This window comes from Parus major, chromosome 4, assembly GCF_001522545.3.
Source record: "Parus major isolate Abel chromosome 4, Parus_major1.1, whole genome shotgun sequence".
In the NCBI taxonomy this organism is placed as follows: domain Eukaryota; kingdom Metazoa; phylum Chordata; class Aves; order Passeriformes; family Paridae; genus Parus; species Parus major.
This window is the reverse complement of record NC_031771.1, coordinates 9,531,022-9,546,386: the sequence shown is the minus strand read 5'-3', so window position 1 is coordinate 9,546,386 and position 15,365 is coordinate 9,531,022. Positions and strand designations below refer to the sequence as shown.

Sequence of the window (15,365 nt, the reverse complement as noted above, 5' to 3'; positions counted from 1 at the left end):
TCAGGCAAGTGCTTCCAGGCCACTGTTCCCACCTAAGGGCTTATCCCACACCTGCAGCTGGAACACACCTGCATAACAGGGAGTGTTAGCAAAGCAGAGATGCAGCTCTAGAAGGGCTGCTTTGACTGTACATCCCATCACTTGTGTCTCATTGTGCTGAGGCAGACAGGAATTTCCACAAAGCCTGTGTTTGGGACAGCACAGCTGCCTAGTTGAGTGCAAAGGGATTGCCTGAGAACATGTTAATCTGCACTCATCCCTGAGCAAAAGCATCTTGCAAGAAGCAATTTACAGAGGAGGCAGCCTGTTTCATCTCACTTATTAATTTTAAGTCTGAAAACTGTGCTCTAATGAGCACTTACAGTTTTGTGTGTATTTGTAATGAGAATTATTGAATTAATTATTTGTATTATTGAAATAATTCAGTCTTGCTTTTAATGTAGTGCCTAATTACAACATTTATCAATTATGCATTAGCACCATCAACACTCCATATTACAAATAAATACATTTTTCTAACCCAAAGGTGTCTCTCAGCAATGAAAGCTGCAACCAGGTCCAGGCAAAGACAGTGGAGCATGTGCCCCAATGTTGAAAGGATCAGAGTCAGCCTATGCTGCAGGGATGAGCCAGTCCCCTAGCACACAGGGAAGCCGTGTCAGGATCAGTCAGGTACAGGGCCAGGCAATGCAGCCCATGCATGGGCCAAGGCTTAAAGGCAGTGCCAGGGCTGGGGGTGCATAGGAAGGCTCCAGTTTAGCCTTCACACAGCTCCTCAACACAAGCCAGGGGCCTGCTCTGATGGCACAGGAGGTGAAACCCCTGAAGGTGTTTGGCCCAGGGTCCAAGAGAGCAGCAGCAGCTGCTGACACATGGGTCAAAGACCCCTCCAGAGCACAGAGGATCTGTGCACCCACTTGTGCAACTCCCACCCACAGCAGGCACTGCTGGCCTGCAGCCATCCCAGGCAGGCCTGAATGCGCTGCCACCTTCAGCACAGTTGGAATCTGTCCTGTTCTCCTGAGCCTTTCAAGTTGTTCTGTAAACCAAATTTCTTTTTCTTCAGAAAAGGGGAGCTCTCACCACCCAGCTCCTCCTACTCTGAGCTGGCAACAGGTAAATGTTTTGCTTCCATCAGCACAGATATTTGCTAGATGAGCTAAATGACACAAAAATAGTTTCCTTTTTGCTCATGGAACATTCATGTAACAGGACACTCAGCATGAGTGAAGTCTTAGTTCCCAGCTTTGGATTTTTTGCTTCATAGAGAAATCAAAAAGAAAGTAAAGAAAAGGTAAGCAAATTTCAGAGAATTAAAAAATTCCAAAATCTTGCAAGTCAATTAAGGAGTATAAGATGTGTTTAGTATTTAAACCAATACCCTCCGAATCCCCAAAGCATTTGAGAGAAGCGTGTTTTGAGTCCTGAAGGATAATGGAGTTCAACATGCATTCATTTTCAGTAAGCTATTTTCTAAGTCTGTTTTCCCTGCCTCAGTGGCATCCCCCAAATCTAAGATGAGTGACTTAGTGACTTTTGTCTATTCTGAAAGAAGTCTTGTCCTGCTTCTATTTGAACTACATATTCAGCTCTTTCTGAGGGACAGGCCTGTCACAACTGAAAGCTACTTGCTCTTCTCCATGTTGCTTGAGTTTCCTAGTTTTCTACTTGGCAAAAAAACAGGACAAAACGTGGGGACTTTCAGCTTTCATCTCCTGAACACCAGTGACAGAACTGAGTCACCAAGCCTCCCAGGCTTCTCAGTTCTCTTTCTGGCCACAACACTCAACAGGATCTTAGCCCAAACTCTGGTCACACATGGGTGCCCAGCAGGAGTCCATGTGAGCAGGTTTCATGCAGCCACCTACCACTAAGCCCCAAATTTGAAGAGTGGTACCTCACACCCTGGCCTAAGCACTCCTTATGAGTCAGCTTAGTGACTCTGGCCCTGTGCTCTGCCTCCTGCTGAGGTGTCTCTCGGAGCTGGTGCTTCCATGCCCTCCCTGCCTCCTCTTCCTTGGCCCCAGCACTGACTGGAGCCCTGTGCCAGGAAAATGACAGCACCGCTGACTCGTGCAATTGGGGTCTGGCCCAAACACTGATGTGTTAATTAGGCAGAGAACCAAGTTCCAAGAGAAAAGTAGGAAGCGCCTGATTCTTAGTCTTTGTGCTGGAGTCTGCCCAGACTCCTGCAGACATAATGAGAAACAACTCAGTTAAAAAGCACTATGATGTTGGCTAGAAATCTGTGGAGCTCCTTCCTTGGCTCTTCCAGCTGTTCTGCTTTAAGAAAGCGCAGGAATGTGAGGCCCCACAGATATTTCATGTGCCAGGTGCATTGTGTAGTCTCTGAGGGGCTGCAGCCAGCAGGCAGATGACTCTTCTGGGACTGCCCCGCCAGGTGACATGGGCTCTGGTCCCCAAAGCAAGAGGTATGAAAGTGAATTACTTGTTCATCTCTAATGGCATGGATCCCCACAGCACTGCCACCTGGTCTGTCTCTTTAGAAAAGTCTGAGGAGTACTTCTTTGGAGACTGGCTCTGCTGCATTTTTCCAAAGTCCTTGAATCCTACTCAGAGTGTTAGGAGAATCATTTTAACCTGTGTTTCTTGGCACAAACCTAGGCCACTTACAAGAGAAAATCAGGGCTGTACCTCTTAGTGCCACTGTATGCTAGCTCTAAGGCCCCAGTATCATGACTAGGGCAATACTTTTTCATACTTGCAGGTAGTACCAGTATGCATAAAAATCCAGGCAATTTTAGGCAGCATTTCAGAACATGGATTTCTAAATGCACAGAATCTCCTGAACCCAGCAGTTCAGGAAGGGGTTTTGTAATTTTTTGGTGCTTTTTTACTATTTCTCCACTGAAATTAAACATCTGAGATCACTGCTAGTTCAGAGTGCTGCAAAACTGTCTGCAAAAATTCTGGCTCAACTTTTTGGTACCTTCAATCTCTCAGATTCTTTCATTTTGCATCTATTATCTGACCACACATTTTTTTCCTTTTCCAAGCAAGTCCCTTGCTTTGTTTGAGCTCATCACCAAGAAGATTGTAGGATTGTAGCTTTACTGCAGAACTTCTACCAAAGTATGAATAAGCTTACATTTATCCAAGAAGCCAGGTGTTCCTAGGATTAAACTTGTTCTGGTGCAAAATATTTCTTCTCTGTGTTCTCAGCCTTTTAGTGTTTGCAGCTGGTAGCTGATCATTTTCTAAAACATCACAATCAAAATTATTTTCAAGAAATATTGTAGTTAAACCAGTGCTGCAACAGGGAGATACACTCAATGCTCAAAAATATTCTGATGACAATAGTGGCAGTATTTTTATTATATAAAGGAATTCCAGACAGTCATGTTCACCAGTGCCTCCCAGCTTGCTAATCATGAGGTAATCCCTAATGGCAGAAAAACCCAAACCCTGAGCAGGAGCTTGCACTAATCCTTTGATGGCCACGTAGCTTTTCCGTGATGAGGTGTTGCTGCTTCCCTCTGAAGCGTTGACCTGGAATACAGTACATAAGGACTTTTTTGAGCCTTATAGAGCTTACACCTGCACTCTAAGAGAAGGGAAAAATTGAAAATTGTGTAATAGCTGGCTTTAATACTATGCAGATGTGGTGGTATGCATTTATTTTCATTGAGTGATTTCTGTGTAGTTACACTGGAATTACACTGGCAAATGACAAGATTCAGGTTTCTCTGGTATGAAAAACAATGTTTTTGTCACAGTATTGTCACAGTACAGCTGGTCTGGAATGGACAAAGTGAATCTGACCATAACACAGATCCAATTCAGCTAGTTCAAGCCTGAACATGTCCCTGGATAAATTACAGAGGACCCTTGGCCAGCCCCATCCAAGCTGAGAAGAAAGCACAATGGCCAGGAAGCTGGGCAGGGAGGAAGATCTCAGCCAGTGGCTGTCTAGCCCGGGAGATTTGAACCAGGTATTTAAGTGAGTTCTAAATAATGTTCTAAAACATGTTCTAAACATGTTTTGTCTCATGAGCACCTGGAGCAAGAGTCATGGATTTGTTTTCCCGCCCACGACTGGGACATTACAGAAGGGGAAAAAACAAGTATTTATGTGTAGCTGAGTTCTCTAAGTCCCTAAAGCATGCAGAAGCTGTTAACACCAGTACCGGCTGCACAGCTTAATCATTAATGGTATCTTCACAGCTGAACATCTGCTCATGTGGCACATTTCCACTTCCATCCTCCTCTCTCTCTTAGACATTAAATTGTACCAAAAGCCCTTTTAAACACAAGTACAATTTTAAGGGGATTTTAATGAATTTGTCTGGAAGGAGGTTACATCATGATTTATAGCAAGCAATGTAGTATGGGCCAGAAAAAGCTAAAAAAAAAATTTAGATTCATTTGTTATTTCCTTAGAAGTGCCCTTTTAGGTCACTCAGAGAGCTATGGTCAGTTCTTGTGCATTTAATGAAATACTTTCAGCAAAAAAACCCCAAACAAAGCCAACCCAAACCAAACCAACCAAAATCAGTCAGGACACTAATTAACACAGACACAGTTACAGCTAACAGCTTCTGCGATACTGCAGTTCTCTGCACAGGACTATGGAGACACCTTGGAAAGGAGACTCCTTTTATATGGGTCAGTTGTAATGGACGTGACACTAAGAATGAGTGACTGAGAGTCATTAAAATGCAACATTTTATGAACATAGTTTATACTTATTGTTCACATGTTCATTTTCTTTACAAAGAATTCCTGACTCACAAGAATTTTTGCCTAATCCATAAAGTTAATCAGTAACCAATTCAGGGGCAGGAGAGGCTGTAGCTCGCTTCATGCTCTCTCTCTCCTCAGGAGCAGGGAACAGATAAAAGGGAAGAAACATGCCAAACAGAGGTGTATTCTCCTTTAGCAGGATGACATAAGTCCATGTATGCCAGAGGCCTATAGATAAGGAAGCAGCAGCATAGATTTTTCATATAGTTATGTTTTAAGACACGGACTGTTTCAATTTTGCCCTGTCACACACAACACAGCCAAAGCCTTGGAAGTCATGAAGCTTGGGACGCTCCATACACAGTTACATTAAACACAGATATTCCCAAGTGCTTACAAACATAATATGGATCACAGGCAGACAAATCCTAGAGCATGATCCTCAATACTATAAAGGACATCTTAGATAATGCCTCTGCAGTGCAGTGCTGAACTACCTCACTGCTTGTTCAAAGGCACTAAGAAAGAGATGTTTTGTATGTATGTGTAGCCCCATGATTACCTTGGAGCCTGGCAGTGGGCATGGCTGTGTTAGTGCAGTTGTGGAGTAACAAATTTGGGAAATGGATTGTTCTTCATCCAGCAGCTAATCCAGGATCTCTAGAAGATGTCAAGTGACATGGTGCAAAGCTATACTCAGTGCATGACAACTTATTGTCAAGACACAACTACCTGGCATTCCTTTTATCTTCAAGGCCTCCTCAAGGAAGGTGTTTATGCTCCTGTGGGTTTTCACCTTGTAGGCATCTATCACATGCTGATGTAGCTGAGATTAGCACACAAAGCCACAGTCACTCAACACCCAGAGCTCTTTTTCACCCAAGTTTATGTCCTGTCTCTAAGCTGCAGATTATTGAGAGACCGCCAGCTTATTCAGGAGCCTTCACAGAAATAAAAGTGAATGCTGTTTATTTCTATTTTTAGCACACCTTTTATAGGGTTCTACAGGGTCTGCGGGCTAAGTTACCATTGGCTAATGCACACAGGTTTACATTTTTTCTCCTGTACACAAGGATATTGTTTTGCTTTACTCTCTCTTCTGCAGGAAAGTTCCAAGGACTTTAGCCTTTAATATCACGACTTATTTCAAAGGTTTGTGCAGACAGGCCTTTACTAATATATAAAATATTATCTACAGCAGGTCATAATTTGGTTCTTGGACCAAGTGAACTTTTTTTCTCTCTGAAACAGCTGAAAGAAAACAAACGAAAACCACACACAAAAAAAAATCTGGTTATTTAAGTTTTCACAGTAGCCTTTTTTTTTTTTTTTTGAGAATTGTTGCTATCAGGGAATAGCAATATTTTTTAATTTGTTGCCTTTAGAGCAGGAAGATAAACTACTGAAGTCTTACAGGTCTCTACAGCTGCTCATCCAAAAAGCTACTACAGTTTTAAACTCAAGGCTTTAAGAGAATCCAGACAAATACTTACTTTATATTTACTAAGAGAACAGAGGTAAAGCATTTACCAGAACAGTGACAATAGATCACCAGGAATCCAGCCTCAAAGTCTGCCCACATTCAGGAAAAGCTAACCTCTTTCTGTCATCAAGGATTATACCTTGCTTGCTGTAAAGCACTCCTTGTGAGGACTTAGTGTATGTATGTATCTGAATGCATGTGAGAGCAGGAGCAGCACTACGCCAAGCACCGTAATGGCAGCAAAACCAAATAATGGCATCTTTTTGGGTTGAAGGCCTAATGAAACTGTGATTGAAGTCAATCAGAGCCTTTTTGGTGGTTTCCAGGGGCATTGGATGAGAGCCACAATACACTACAAGCTGTATCACTTATTCTCAAAGCCAGAAATAAGATCACAAAGTTCCCCATTTAGAACAGTAGTCTGCTCACTAATGACTTCTACCTTTTCACAGACCTTGCTTCAATCCCCAGTGCTCGTCTGAGGAAGCTGGGAGGTAGTATTTCCTGCCTCAGCACTTTTTAAATGTCAGGCTTTCATCTTGAAGAGAACCAGTCTAGGGAAGTAAAGCAGCTGCAAGTCTGGACATTGTGGATATATGATGTAGAAACTCTGAGGCCAATAGGGAATAAAAGCACATACTGTGATAGAAGGGGATGGGAAATCTCCAAAACACAAATCTGTACAGGTCACTTTGTCCAATTCCAGCCTTCTGGAAACTTCACATGGACAGCAGCATCTCTGCCACATACATTCCGGTTAGTACCTTTCAAATACATGGATGAACTTGGGGAGGATTGCTTGAGATTTTCATATTCAGGGAAAAAAAAAAAAAAAAGACATTGCTGAAGAGGAATTTCCTGAGATGTATTTATGCAAAACCTAAAAGGAGTTGGGTTGATCACAACTAGTGCAACATTTTGATAAGCTTATATATAAATATATATTTATATTATATATAAATCAATTCAGCTGCTTGCCACTGAATTTTCACTGCCTCTGACCTCTATGGAATTAAATAACAACCCAAACCCATCAGATACATTTGAGATAACAATGATCCCCATATTTTCATGGACAGTGTTCTGTCTCCTTGTCAAATGGGCCACCTCAAATAAAAGTGTTATTTAGTTGGACATTTTTTCCTTTAAATATTCCTAAATAGATGTGCATCTCCTCATAAAAACAGTATATGTGTACTCTGTGTGGAACTGCAAAGCTCCAGCCACTCATTCTCAGATACTTCCTGCTTTTCAGCAGGACTGTGTTGGGTTCAGGAAAAAACGAAATCCTAGAATTACTATGCGCATCTGTAGAGGTGATCTTGGCATCCAGTCCAGATTTCAGTTCTGAAGTATGGAACTGGGAAATCTACTGGGATCTTAATCTGTGGGGCTGGAGGTGATGGGCATTTTCACTTGGCAAGCTATGCTTGCTTTTGTGCAAGGAAGACTCCATACTCCCCAGGGCACCTATTTCTTTTGTAAGGTCTTTCTTTGGTTCTAACAGCCTGCAAAAGTTTCTTGGCAATTATTTTCAAGTTCTTAAGTCAAGCTTTGACCAAATGGGTGCAAGACTTACACTTATTATTCCACAGGCAGCGAAGGGTGCTAACAAAGAGACTGAATCAAACCAGGGGGGAACTGTGTATTGGGGAAATGCATTCCTGCACTGGAGGATACTGTATGTATCTCTCTGTATGAGATATGTATATATAAAAAATATACACTTGTAGAGACCAGAGCTGGTACAGCCTTTTTCTCTCTGCATTACATCCTTCTCTCTTTCTTCTTTCATGGAGAGCAGTTCCTCCAAAATCTGAATCAGGATCACTCTGATCTGCATTATAGAATGAAAGAATCACAGAACACACTGATGTCAAAGGGACCCACAAGGATCATCGAGTCCAACTCCTGACCCTGCACAGGACATCCCTAAGAGTCACACCCTGTGCCTGAGAGCATTGTCCATACGCTTCTTGAACTCTGTTAGGCTTGGTGCTTTGACCACTTCCCGGGGGTACCTGTTCCACCTGCTCAACCACCCTCTGGGGGTAGAACCTTTCCTTGATATCCAACCTAAACCTCCCCTGACACAGCTTCATGCTGCTTCCTCGGGTCCTGTCGCTGCTCAGGAGAGTGAAGAGCTCAGTGCCTGCCCCTCAGCTTCTCTTCACGAGGAAGCTATAACTGCGATGGGACCCCCTCAGTTTCCTCTTTTCCAGGCTGAACACACCAAATGACCTCAGCCACTCCTCATACGGCTTCCCCTCATGAAGGGGCGGAGACAGCGCTGACTGGGGGGACAGGGTGATGCTATTTCTCAGGAGTTGCTCTGCTTGCTTCTGCTTCCCGCTGAAGATTAGCCCTTTTGTGCGCAAAGAACCAGGAAAGTCTATTTTCCACACACCCCACTGAGCAAAGGTATAGCGCCGTCCCCCCGAGGGCATCTTAGGAGGCGGGAGCGCGGGAAGCGCCGCCGGGCTCCCGCCTTGCCCCCGCCCCTCAGCGCATGCGCGCGGCGCGCCCCCTGGCGGGCGGCGGGCACTCCGCCGGGCCCGCCGCGGCGGCAGCGGCAGCGCAGGTGAGCGGGGCGGCCACCGGGGGGGCACCGCGGGGCTCACCCCGGCTCTCACCTCACGCCTTCCCTTCCCCCGCAGGTGGAGGGCTCCATCCCACTCCACGCGCTTCCCCCGGCTTCCTGCACCCTCGTACCGCGCTCGTACCGCCATGGCGGCTCCCCGCCCTTATATAACGCGCCCCCTGCCCTCAGGTTCCGCTCAGGTGTCCCGGGAGTGGGCTCGGCTGGGCGGGCCGTGTCGTGGTCTTCCCCCTCCTCGCAGTACGGCCGTGGGCTCCTAACCCTGGGGCAGCTCCGCCAGGGCGGGATGGACCGGAGCCGTTCCCGGGAGGGCCGCGGAACCGGCCCGGCTCCCTCCTCGCCCACGGGGATGGCCGCGATCGGAGCCAGGGAGCCGGACCGAGCGCCCGTGTGTGGGGGGTTAAGGTGGAATCAATGCAAATGGTTACCAGGGCTGGGCTGTGCTCAGCGCAGCGGCGGCACCGTGCCCGGGCTCGGTATCGAGGGGCTTGTGCTGCGAAGGCACCCACACAGAGAGCCCCGGCGGCTGCACCGTTCTAGAAGGAGATAAATGTTCTTTAAAAATTAAATAAGCCGGGATTCCATACGTTTCAAGATGCTCCGTGTGGAGACCACAGCCAAACGTAGTGCCTTGGCTCACTATCGACATCTTGTAAAGGATAACGAGTCACTTAGCTTACCCCAAAACAAATATTCGTGTTTAAAAAAAAAACAGCAAGAAATTGTCGAATGCTACTGAGGAGAGGTTCAGGAGTTCCTAGCTTCTCCTTCCTTCTCAAATAAGTAAGAATTTAAGATGTCACAGCTCCCCCAGCTCTTGAAACTGCCTGCTTGGCTTCCCTTCCTCCTTTACTAGGTTTTCCTTCCCATCTCCACTCAAGACAATTGCTTACTGGCCACTGGGAAGTGTATCTGTGTTCCCTTCTTTGCCCAAGTCATTCCTATATATCCTACACTTGTAAAAGTTATGAAACTCAGAGAAACCTGTCTTTCTGTGATTTCTGTGCTGGTTGCAAAGGTTACTGCAAGGATGATTAAGAAACAAATCACACAATGGAGAAGTACCACAGCAACTAATACAGCTCATCAAATGCTGTCAAAACCACAACAGACGTGTCTCATAAGTCTTTGCTGGAAATGGAGGTTAAGCTACAAAAGGTTCAGCCACATTCAAGCAATGCGGTCTGAGGTTTTTGGGTTAGTTTGGGCTGAATCCCTTGTAATCTCTTGTGCTGTGAAAGAAGTGTGACTGCATTGTTACGTGGCAGGGTTGTGCCTGGGGTTCCTGTGCAGTGTGCTCATGACCTCATTTATTTTATTAATGGTTAGTGGGATGTCAGTAGTCTAACATCCATTTTTCTAGTTGGCCATTCATTTGTAAAGGCAGATGTAATCAGTCTGGTCACATGAAGACAGGATCATTGTGTAATGATTGCCAGTAATTTGATGCAAGGCAGCACAGTACCATATTAGCCAGTGCTTTAGTTCCTCCCCAGCAGGTTTCACCAAACAGATTTTGTAATAATTTCCTGCAATGGTTGTAGCATCTTGGATTGTGAAGCCTTTTGTTTTATATTACCTCTGCCACCTCTTGATGACAGATTTTGAAGGAGCCTTGCAGCTCTGGGACAAAAAGAAGGTGGTAATGCTTTATGGTTTGAGCTGTTTGTCTTGTGAATCTCTGCTCTAGATTAATGTGATGATGGTTGGCAACCAAGACAGAGAGTCCTGGGAGGAAGACACTGGTGTGTGCATGGGAGGCATTGTTTGGCTACAGTTCTGGAATGCTCTGCTATGCCTTGATTTATATGTCTAAGACAAAGGAAGCTGCCAGATGACCTAGAAATAATTTTACTCTCTGTTAATACTTCCTGGGAATGGCTGGACTAAATGCTGCTGCAGAGACTTTTAAACTATTGTTATTTTTAATAGTCTATCAGAGAAGACAGTAGTACCTCTCCTTGGTAAGGGACTGTTCTGTGTTCTGGTGAATGTAGTAGACTAGTTAAATTTTTGTATCTATTCATCAGCACTTCACTATGCACCCATTGCACTGAGTTTCAGTGGTTTTTATTTTGTGTTCTACTTTCTGGGTCTTCTCAAGTTTACGTTCCATAAATAAACCATGCCTTCGTTGCTCCTGTATCTGCAAAGCAGAGTCCTGCTTTGCTGCTTTGTCACTTTTGAGGGGTTTTGCTGGTTGTTCTGAAGTAAAAGTAAACTAAGCATAAATAAATCATGGCATATGAGGTTTTTGTTTGTTTTTTTTATGATGCAAAATTAAACAAAATTGTCAACCTGCCATTCTATAAACCTCAGGAGAGAGGTGGCCTTTCTGGTGTTTCATGGAAACTGGGATTAAACCTCAGAAGTTCACTGAGCATTGAATCAAAGGGAGCTGGGAAGAAGTCTCAAAACAGCATGAAGAGACTGCCAGGAAGAATTATTTCCATAATGAAATTTTATCTGACTATGCTTTTCATGCTCTAGAAAACACCTTTTCTGTTGCATTTTTCCAAGGAAGAGCAGTCCTCATTCACGGGTTGTGTGTCTGCAGCACTGATGGGGTTTTGATTATACATACAGATGAGAGATGGTGCCAGCTGTATCCATTTCACTAGCTACCTGTGTGACAAGTAACACAGAACAATAATGTCACTTTTTGCTGCAAAGAACCTTGAAAATACTGAAAGGATTTAAATTTCTCAAGTCACATTGACGTGATATAGACAAAATACCTCCATTCTGAAACAAAAAAAAATTGAAGACAATAGGCAGTGGTAGGACATGAATAACATCGTTATTCATGTATATTAGTGTTGTCTAAGAAACCTTTCTATGTGTTTCTATCAAAGCAATCCTGGTGGTTTTAAACGAGCAAAACCAGTTAGATAGCTAGTTGCTGACTATTTTTTTTTCCTTTCTGTTAAATAACTTTCTGCTGAAAAGTGTGGTAGGCTTAGAGTTGTAATACCATGTGTAATTTGAAAAGTCCCATGTTTTCCAGCCGTATCTAATTTGATCTAATTAGTGTGGGCATCTGAACAGTTTTGCATAAAGTCTCCACAATTAAAGATGAGGAGGGAGAACGGGGAGAACTGAGGATTCTTCTACACTATTTTGTTGATCAGTTTCCCCCCCCGCCCCCGTGTTCCATCTTGATGGTGCAGCTGTAGCCAGACTGAGCAGTAAAACAGCTGCTGGCACAGTCCCTGCCAAAGCTGCTGCTTGTCTGCAGTTTGCAGTGCAGCTGCCTTCTGCCCTTCCCACTTCTCTCCCTCTTCTGTCTTCCTTAGCTCTGCCAGCTGTCCTTTCTCCAAATGTTCAAGTTTTCTTAGCACAAGACAACAACTCAAATTGCTGTTAGCTGGATTAAACTGGAGAAGATCTTGTTGCTGCCTCTGCTGTTCTGATCTTGTGGGCATCAGTGAGAGGATTTCATTACCCACAGAGACTCAACAGGCTCTGTGTTAGACAACTTAGTTTTACACAGCCACGCTACAAAGGCAAATTTCTTGTCTCCCTCATTAAAAGCTCTTTTTGTTTTCTGAGGGAGGCTGACCACCCTTCCTTTTACAGATCATGATATGATTGTAGTTCATCTTGGGGGTAGGTAGTCAAAATTACATACAGGATACTTGGAGAAACTGCATCTGTATCTTTATTTCTCCTGCACTTCTGCCACTTTTTTTCCAGCGTCAGTACCACTGATCATAAGGAGCATTGGATTTACAGGTATTATAATGCCTCTTATCTGAACACTGCCTAGTTTTTGTTACAGTGGCAATTGTGGTTTTGTTTGTTTTGTATCACTGAAGTGTCTTCCTCCCATGTGTCAGAGAAAGAATAAGGATGATCCCTTCTTTCTGGGACACTGCCTCCCAAGGTGCTCCACAGGGGAAGGAGGACATGTACTCCAACATCTAGATTGGCTTGTCAGCCAGGATTCCTGGGATTTAATTTTGTGATGGGGGAAAACAGAGCGATGTTATTCATGGCCTACCACTGCCTATTGTCTTCAATTTATTTTTGCTTCAAAATGGAGGTATTTTGTCTATGTCAAGTCAATGTGACTTGAGAAATTTTACACTTTATTCAGTATTGTCTGAATCAAAATCGTGTCACTTTCAGATGTTACTGAATGTCACTCTATTGGGAACAGCGAGAAGAATGACACAGACTCTCTTGTGAGTCGAACAGGAGAGTTCCTCCCTTAAGGTTTATAACCTCAGATCTTTTATTTATAAATATCTTATCTTATTTTTCTGTACTTTCACGTATAGACTGATACATGAAAGTGCAGAAAATAAAAACGTATTGGTTAGTAAACTAACACATCACCATCATTGGTCAGTGGGGTTCACCACCCTTCGACCGTGTCTTGCAAGAAAACAAGGAACAGAGAAGCAGCACCTGCAAGGCTGCTTTCTGTCTCTGAGGATTGTTTTAATTCCTCCTTATGATTTCCCAGGCCACTTTCTCAGGCGAGACTGAGAAAGTTATGTGGCCTGCTTTTCCACAGGCACTGTGCTCTCTGCTTTTGCTCATAGTTAGCATCCATAACTGAATTCAGATGTTATCTGAATTAGAACTTTGTGCTTTGTGTTTGTGCTTTGACCTCCCATCCTTTTTTGCTTTTGTAAGTTTGAGGAGCAGTTAAGAGGGTATCCTCAGTCCCTCACCTGAGGGCCAGCACTGATGACCACAGCACAGACTTTGGGGTCTGGAACAGCTGCCCTCTTGAGAATAGCAGACATCATCAGTATTTCTAAATATTTAATTTGAACAAGGAAATTGCTGACTGGCTCTTTGCAAACGATGGCAAGCTGTAAACATGTGTGGGGTTTGTTTGGGTTTTTTTAATTCAGATAGCTACTTCTTCATGAAAGGTGTCAAGTAGCTGTTTACAAGGAATTATACATGATGTTATAAATGAGGCACTTCCTTTAGTTTCCTTAGAGGCAGTCACTTGTGATGTTCACTTACACCCTTAATGTTGTCAAAATATTAGACTGGAAGACTTAAGGTGAAAAAGGGAGCATGTAATTGAAGTTCTGAATGGCCATGACAGTGTTTTGTTCTAGAGAGGAAAAACTTGTGTGTTTGTGTGTAGCATTCATCCAGGACTAAACTAACCTCAAGTAGTTGTATGTTATTGTTGAATTACTGTTGATTAGGGGAGTAAATCTGTAATGGCTCTTCTCTTAGTTGTGAAGTTGAAATATATTGACCTTCGTTGATTTGGAGTGATCTTCAGATTTTCAGAACTTAATATCTTGAGTCAAGTGCTACTAAAATTAATTTATTTTTCATTTAAAATTTGAGAACAGAAAGGTGTATGGCTAAAGATGAGCCCAAGCCAGTGTTTTCTGCAAATAAAGCAGGGCTACAGCTGGTACTGTCCAGAGCAGGTGATGATTTATTTGAAGACTCAAATTGTTAGATGCTGTAATTAAGACCAGTGGAGGATTTGGAGATAGATGTCTAAAAAGATTTGCTTGGCCTGGTGTATGACAGAAACAAGATGCTCCTGAACTGGTTTACTTGGGGGAACAATAAAAATCTGCCTGCCACCTAGTCTCATCAGAAGAAAGCTGAAGTATGTCAGTCTATTGTTGTCTGAATATTTCTGAAGGTTTTATTACCTGTTACTTTTTAACATATTGCAGAAACTTCTCTTTACCTGAGGAACAGTAATTGACTTGTTCTTGTGTTCCCATACATGTATTTGATATCACAATCAAATGGGCACACCCTCATAGATGTGATTTTCTTATCTATAGCTGTGTGCCCGAGTAAATATTGCTTTTCTCTGGGGTCAGTTCTAGTTTCTTTCCCTGCAATATCAAGGGGGTACTTAGTATGTATCCAATACCCAGTGTCTTAACTCAATGTAGCAATGTCTGGGTGTGAGTAAGCCAGGAGTGGTAGAACGGGAGTGTCAGTCAAAGACTGAAATAAGCATGAGTTCCCCACAAGTGTAGGCTAGAGATGCTATATCTTACCTACATTATCGTGTGAATGAACAACACACGATGCCTTTCAACATCACTCTACAGCATTTCAATATCAGTCCTTTCCCTCTTGTTTGTCCATGTTAATTTTTATCATTTCAGGAGATTGTGTCTGAAGCTCTGTGTCAGCTTCAGATCTCAGTGCTAATAGTGACCTCTTTGTTGCATGTTAAACATGAGTACCAGTCATGGAGGATTGAGAACCAAAGTATCATAATGAACTAGAGAAATATCTTAGCTTCATTATGCCAGATTTGACAAATGACTGAAGTTTTCAGCAGAAAAAAGGTATTCATTGCTATAAACTGCATAAAGTTCTCATGATCCATAATATCTTTCAGCTAGTTTGTAGTTTTGGAAGAAGTAAGATCTTTCTCTTACATATCTTTTAAAGGAAGAATGCTTACCACCTTAAAGCACCACATAGGCAAATATTCCTATGTTTGATCTCACTTTAACCTGTCCAGTGCAGTGCAGCCACGAGCTCTATCAGGATGTGGAGCTGGCAGCAACCCTGTGACCTACAGCTGGAACAAGTACGGTTGCCTCAGGTCACTTCCTGCTT

At 43.4% G+C, this 15,365-nt stretch overlaps 2 protein-coding genes across 4 annotated transcripts in view; both read left to right on the top strand.

Moving 5' to 3' along the window:
- The window catches only part of LOC107202717 (estradiol 17-beta-dehydrogenase 11-like), a 15,427-nt gene extending 6,091 nt beyond the window's left edge, over nucleotides 1-9,336 (top strand). Inside the window, exon 7 of the mRNA XM_015623637.3 lies at nucleotides 8,845-9,336. Within this exon, the coding sequence (XP_015479123.1) occupies nucleotides 8,845-9,336 (492 nt within the window). The remainder of the gene's footprint in view (nucleotides 1-8,844) is intronic.
- The window catches only part of KLHL8 (kelch like family member 8), a 21,278-nt gene continuing 14,621 nt past the window's right edge, over nucleotides 8,709-15,365 (top strand). For 2 of the 3 annotated variants that reach the window (XR_001521154.1, XM_015625425.1), the window contains exon 1: nucleotides 8,711-8,768. The gene's annotated coding sequence lies outside the window, so the exon portion shown is untranslated. Of the gene's footprint in view, nucleotides 8,769-15,365 lie in introns of all 3 variants that reach the window. The other variant, XM_015625426.1, reaches the window with a different exon arrangement.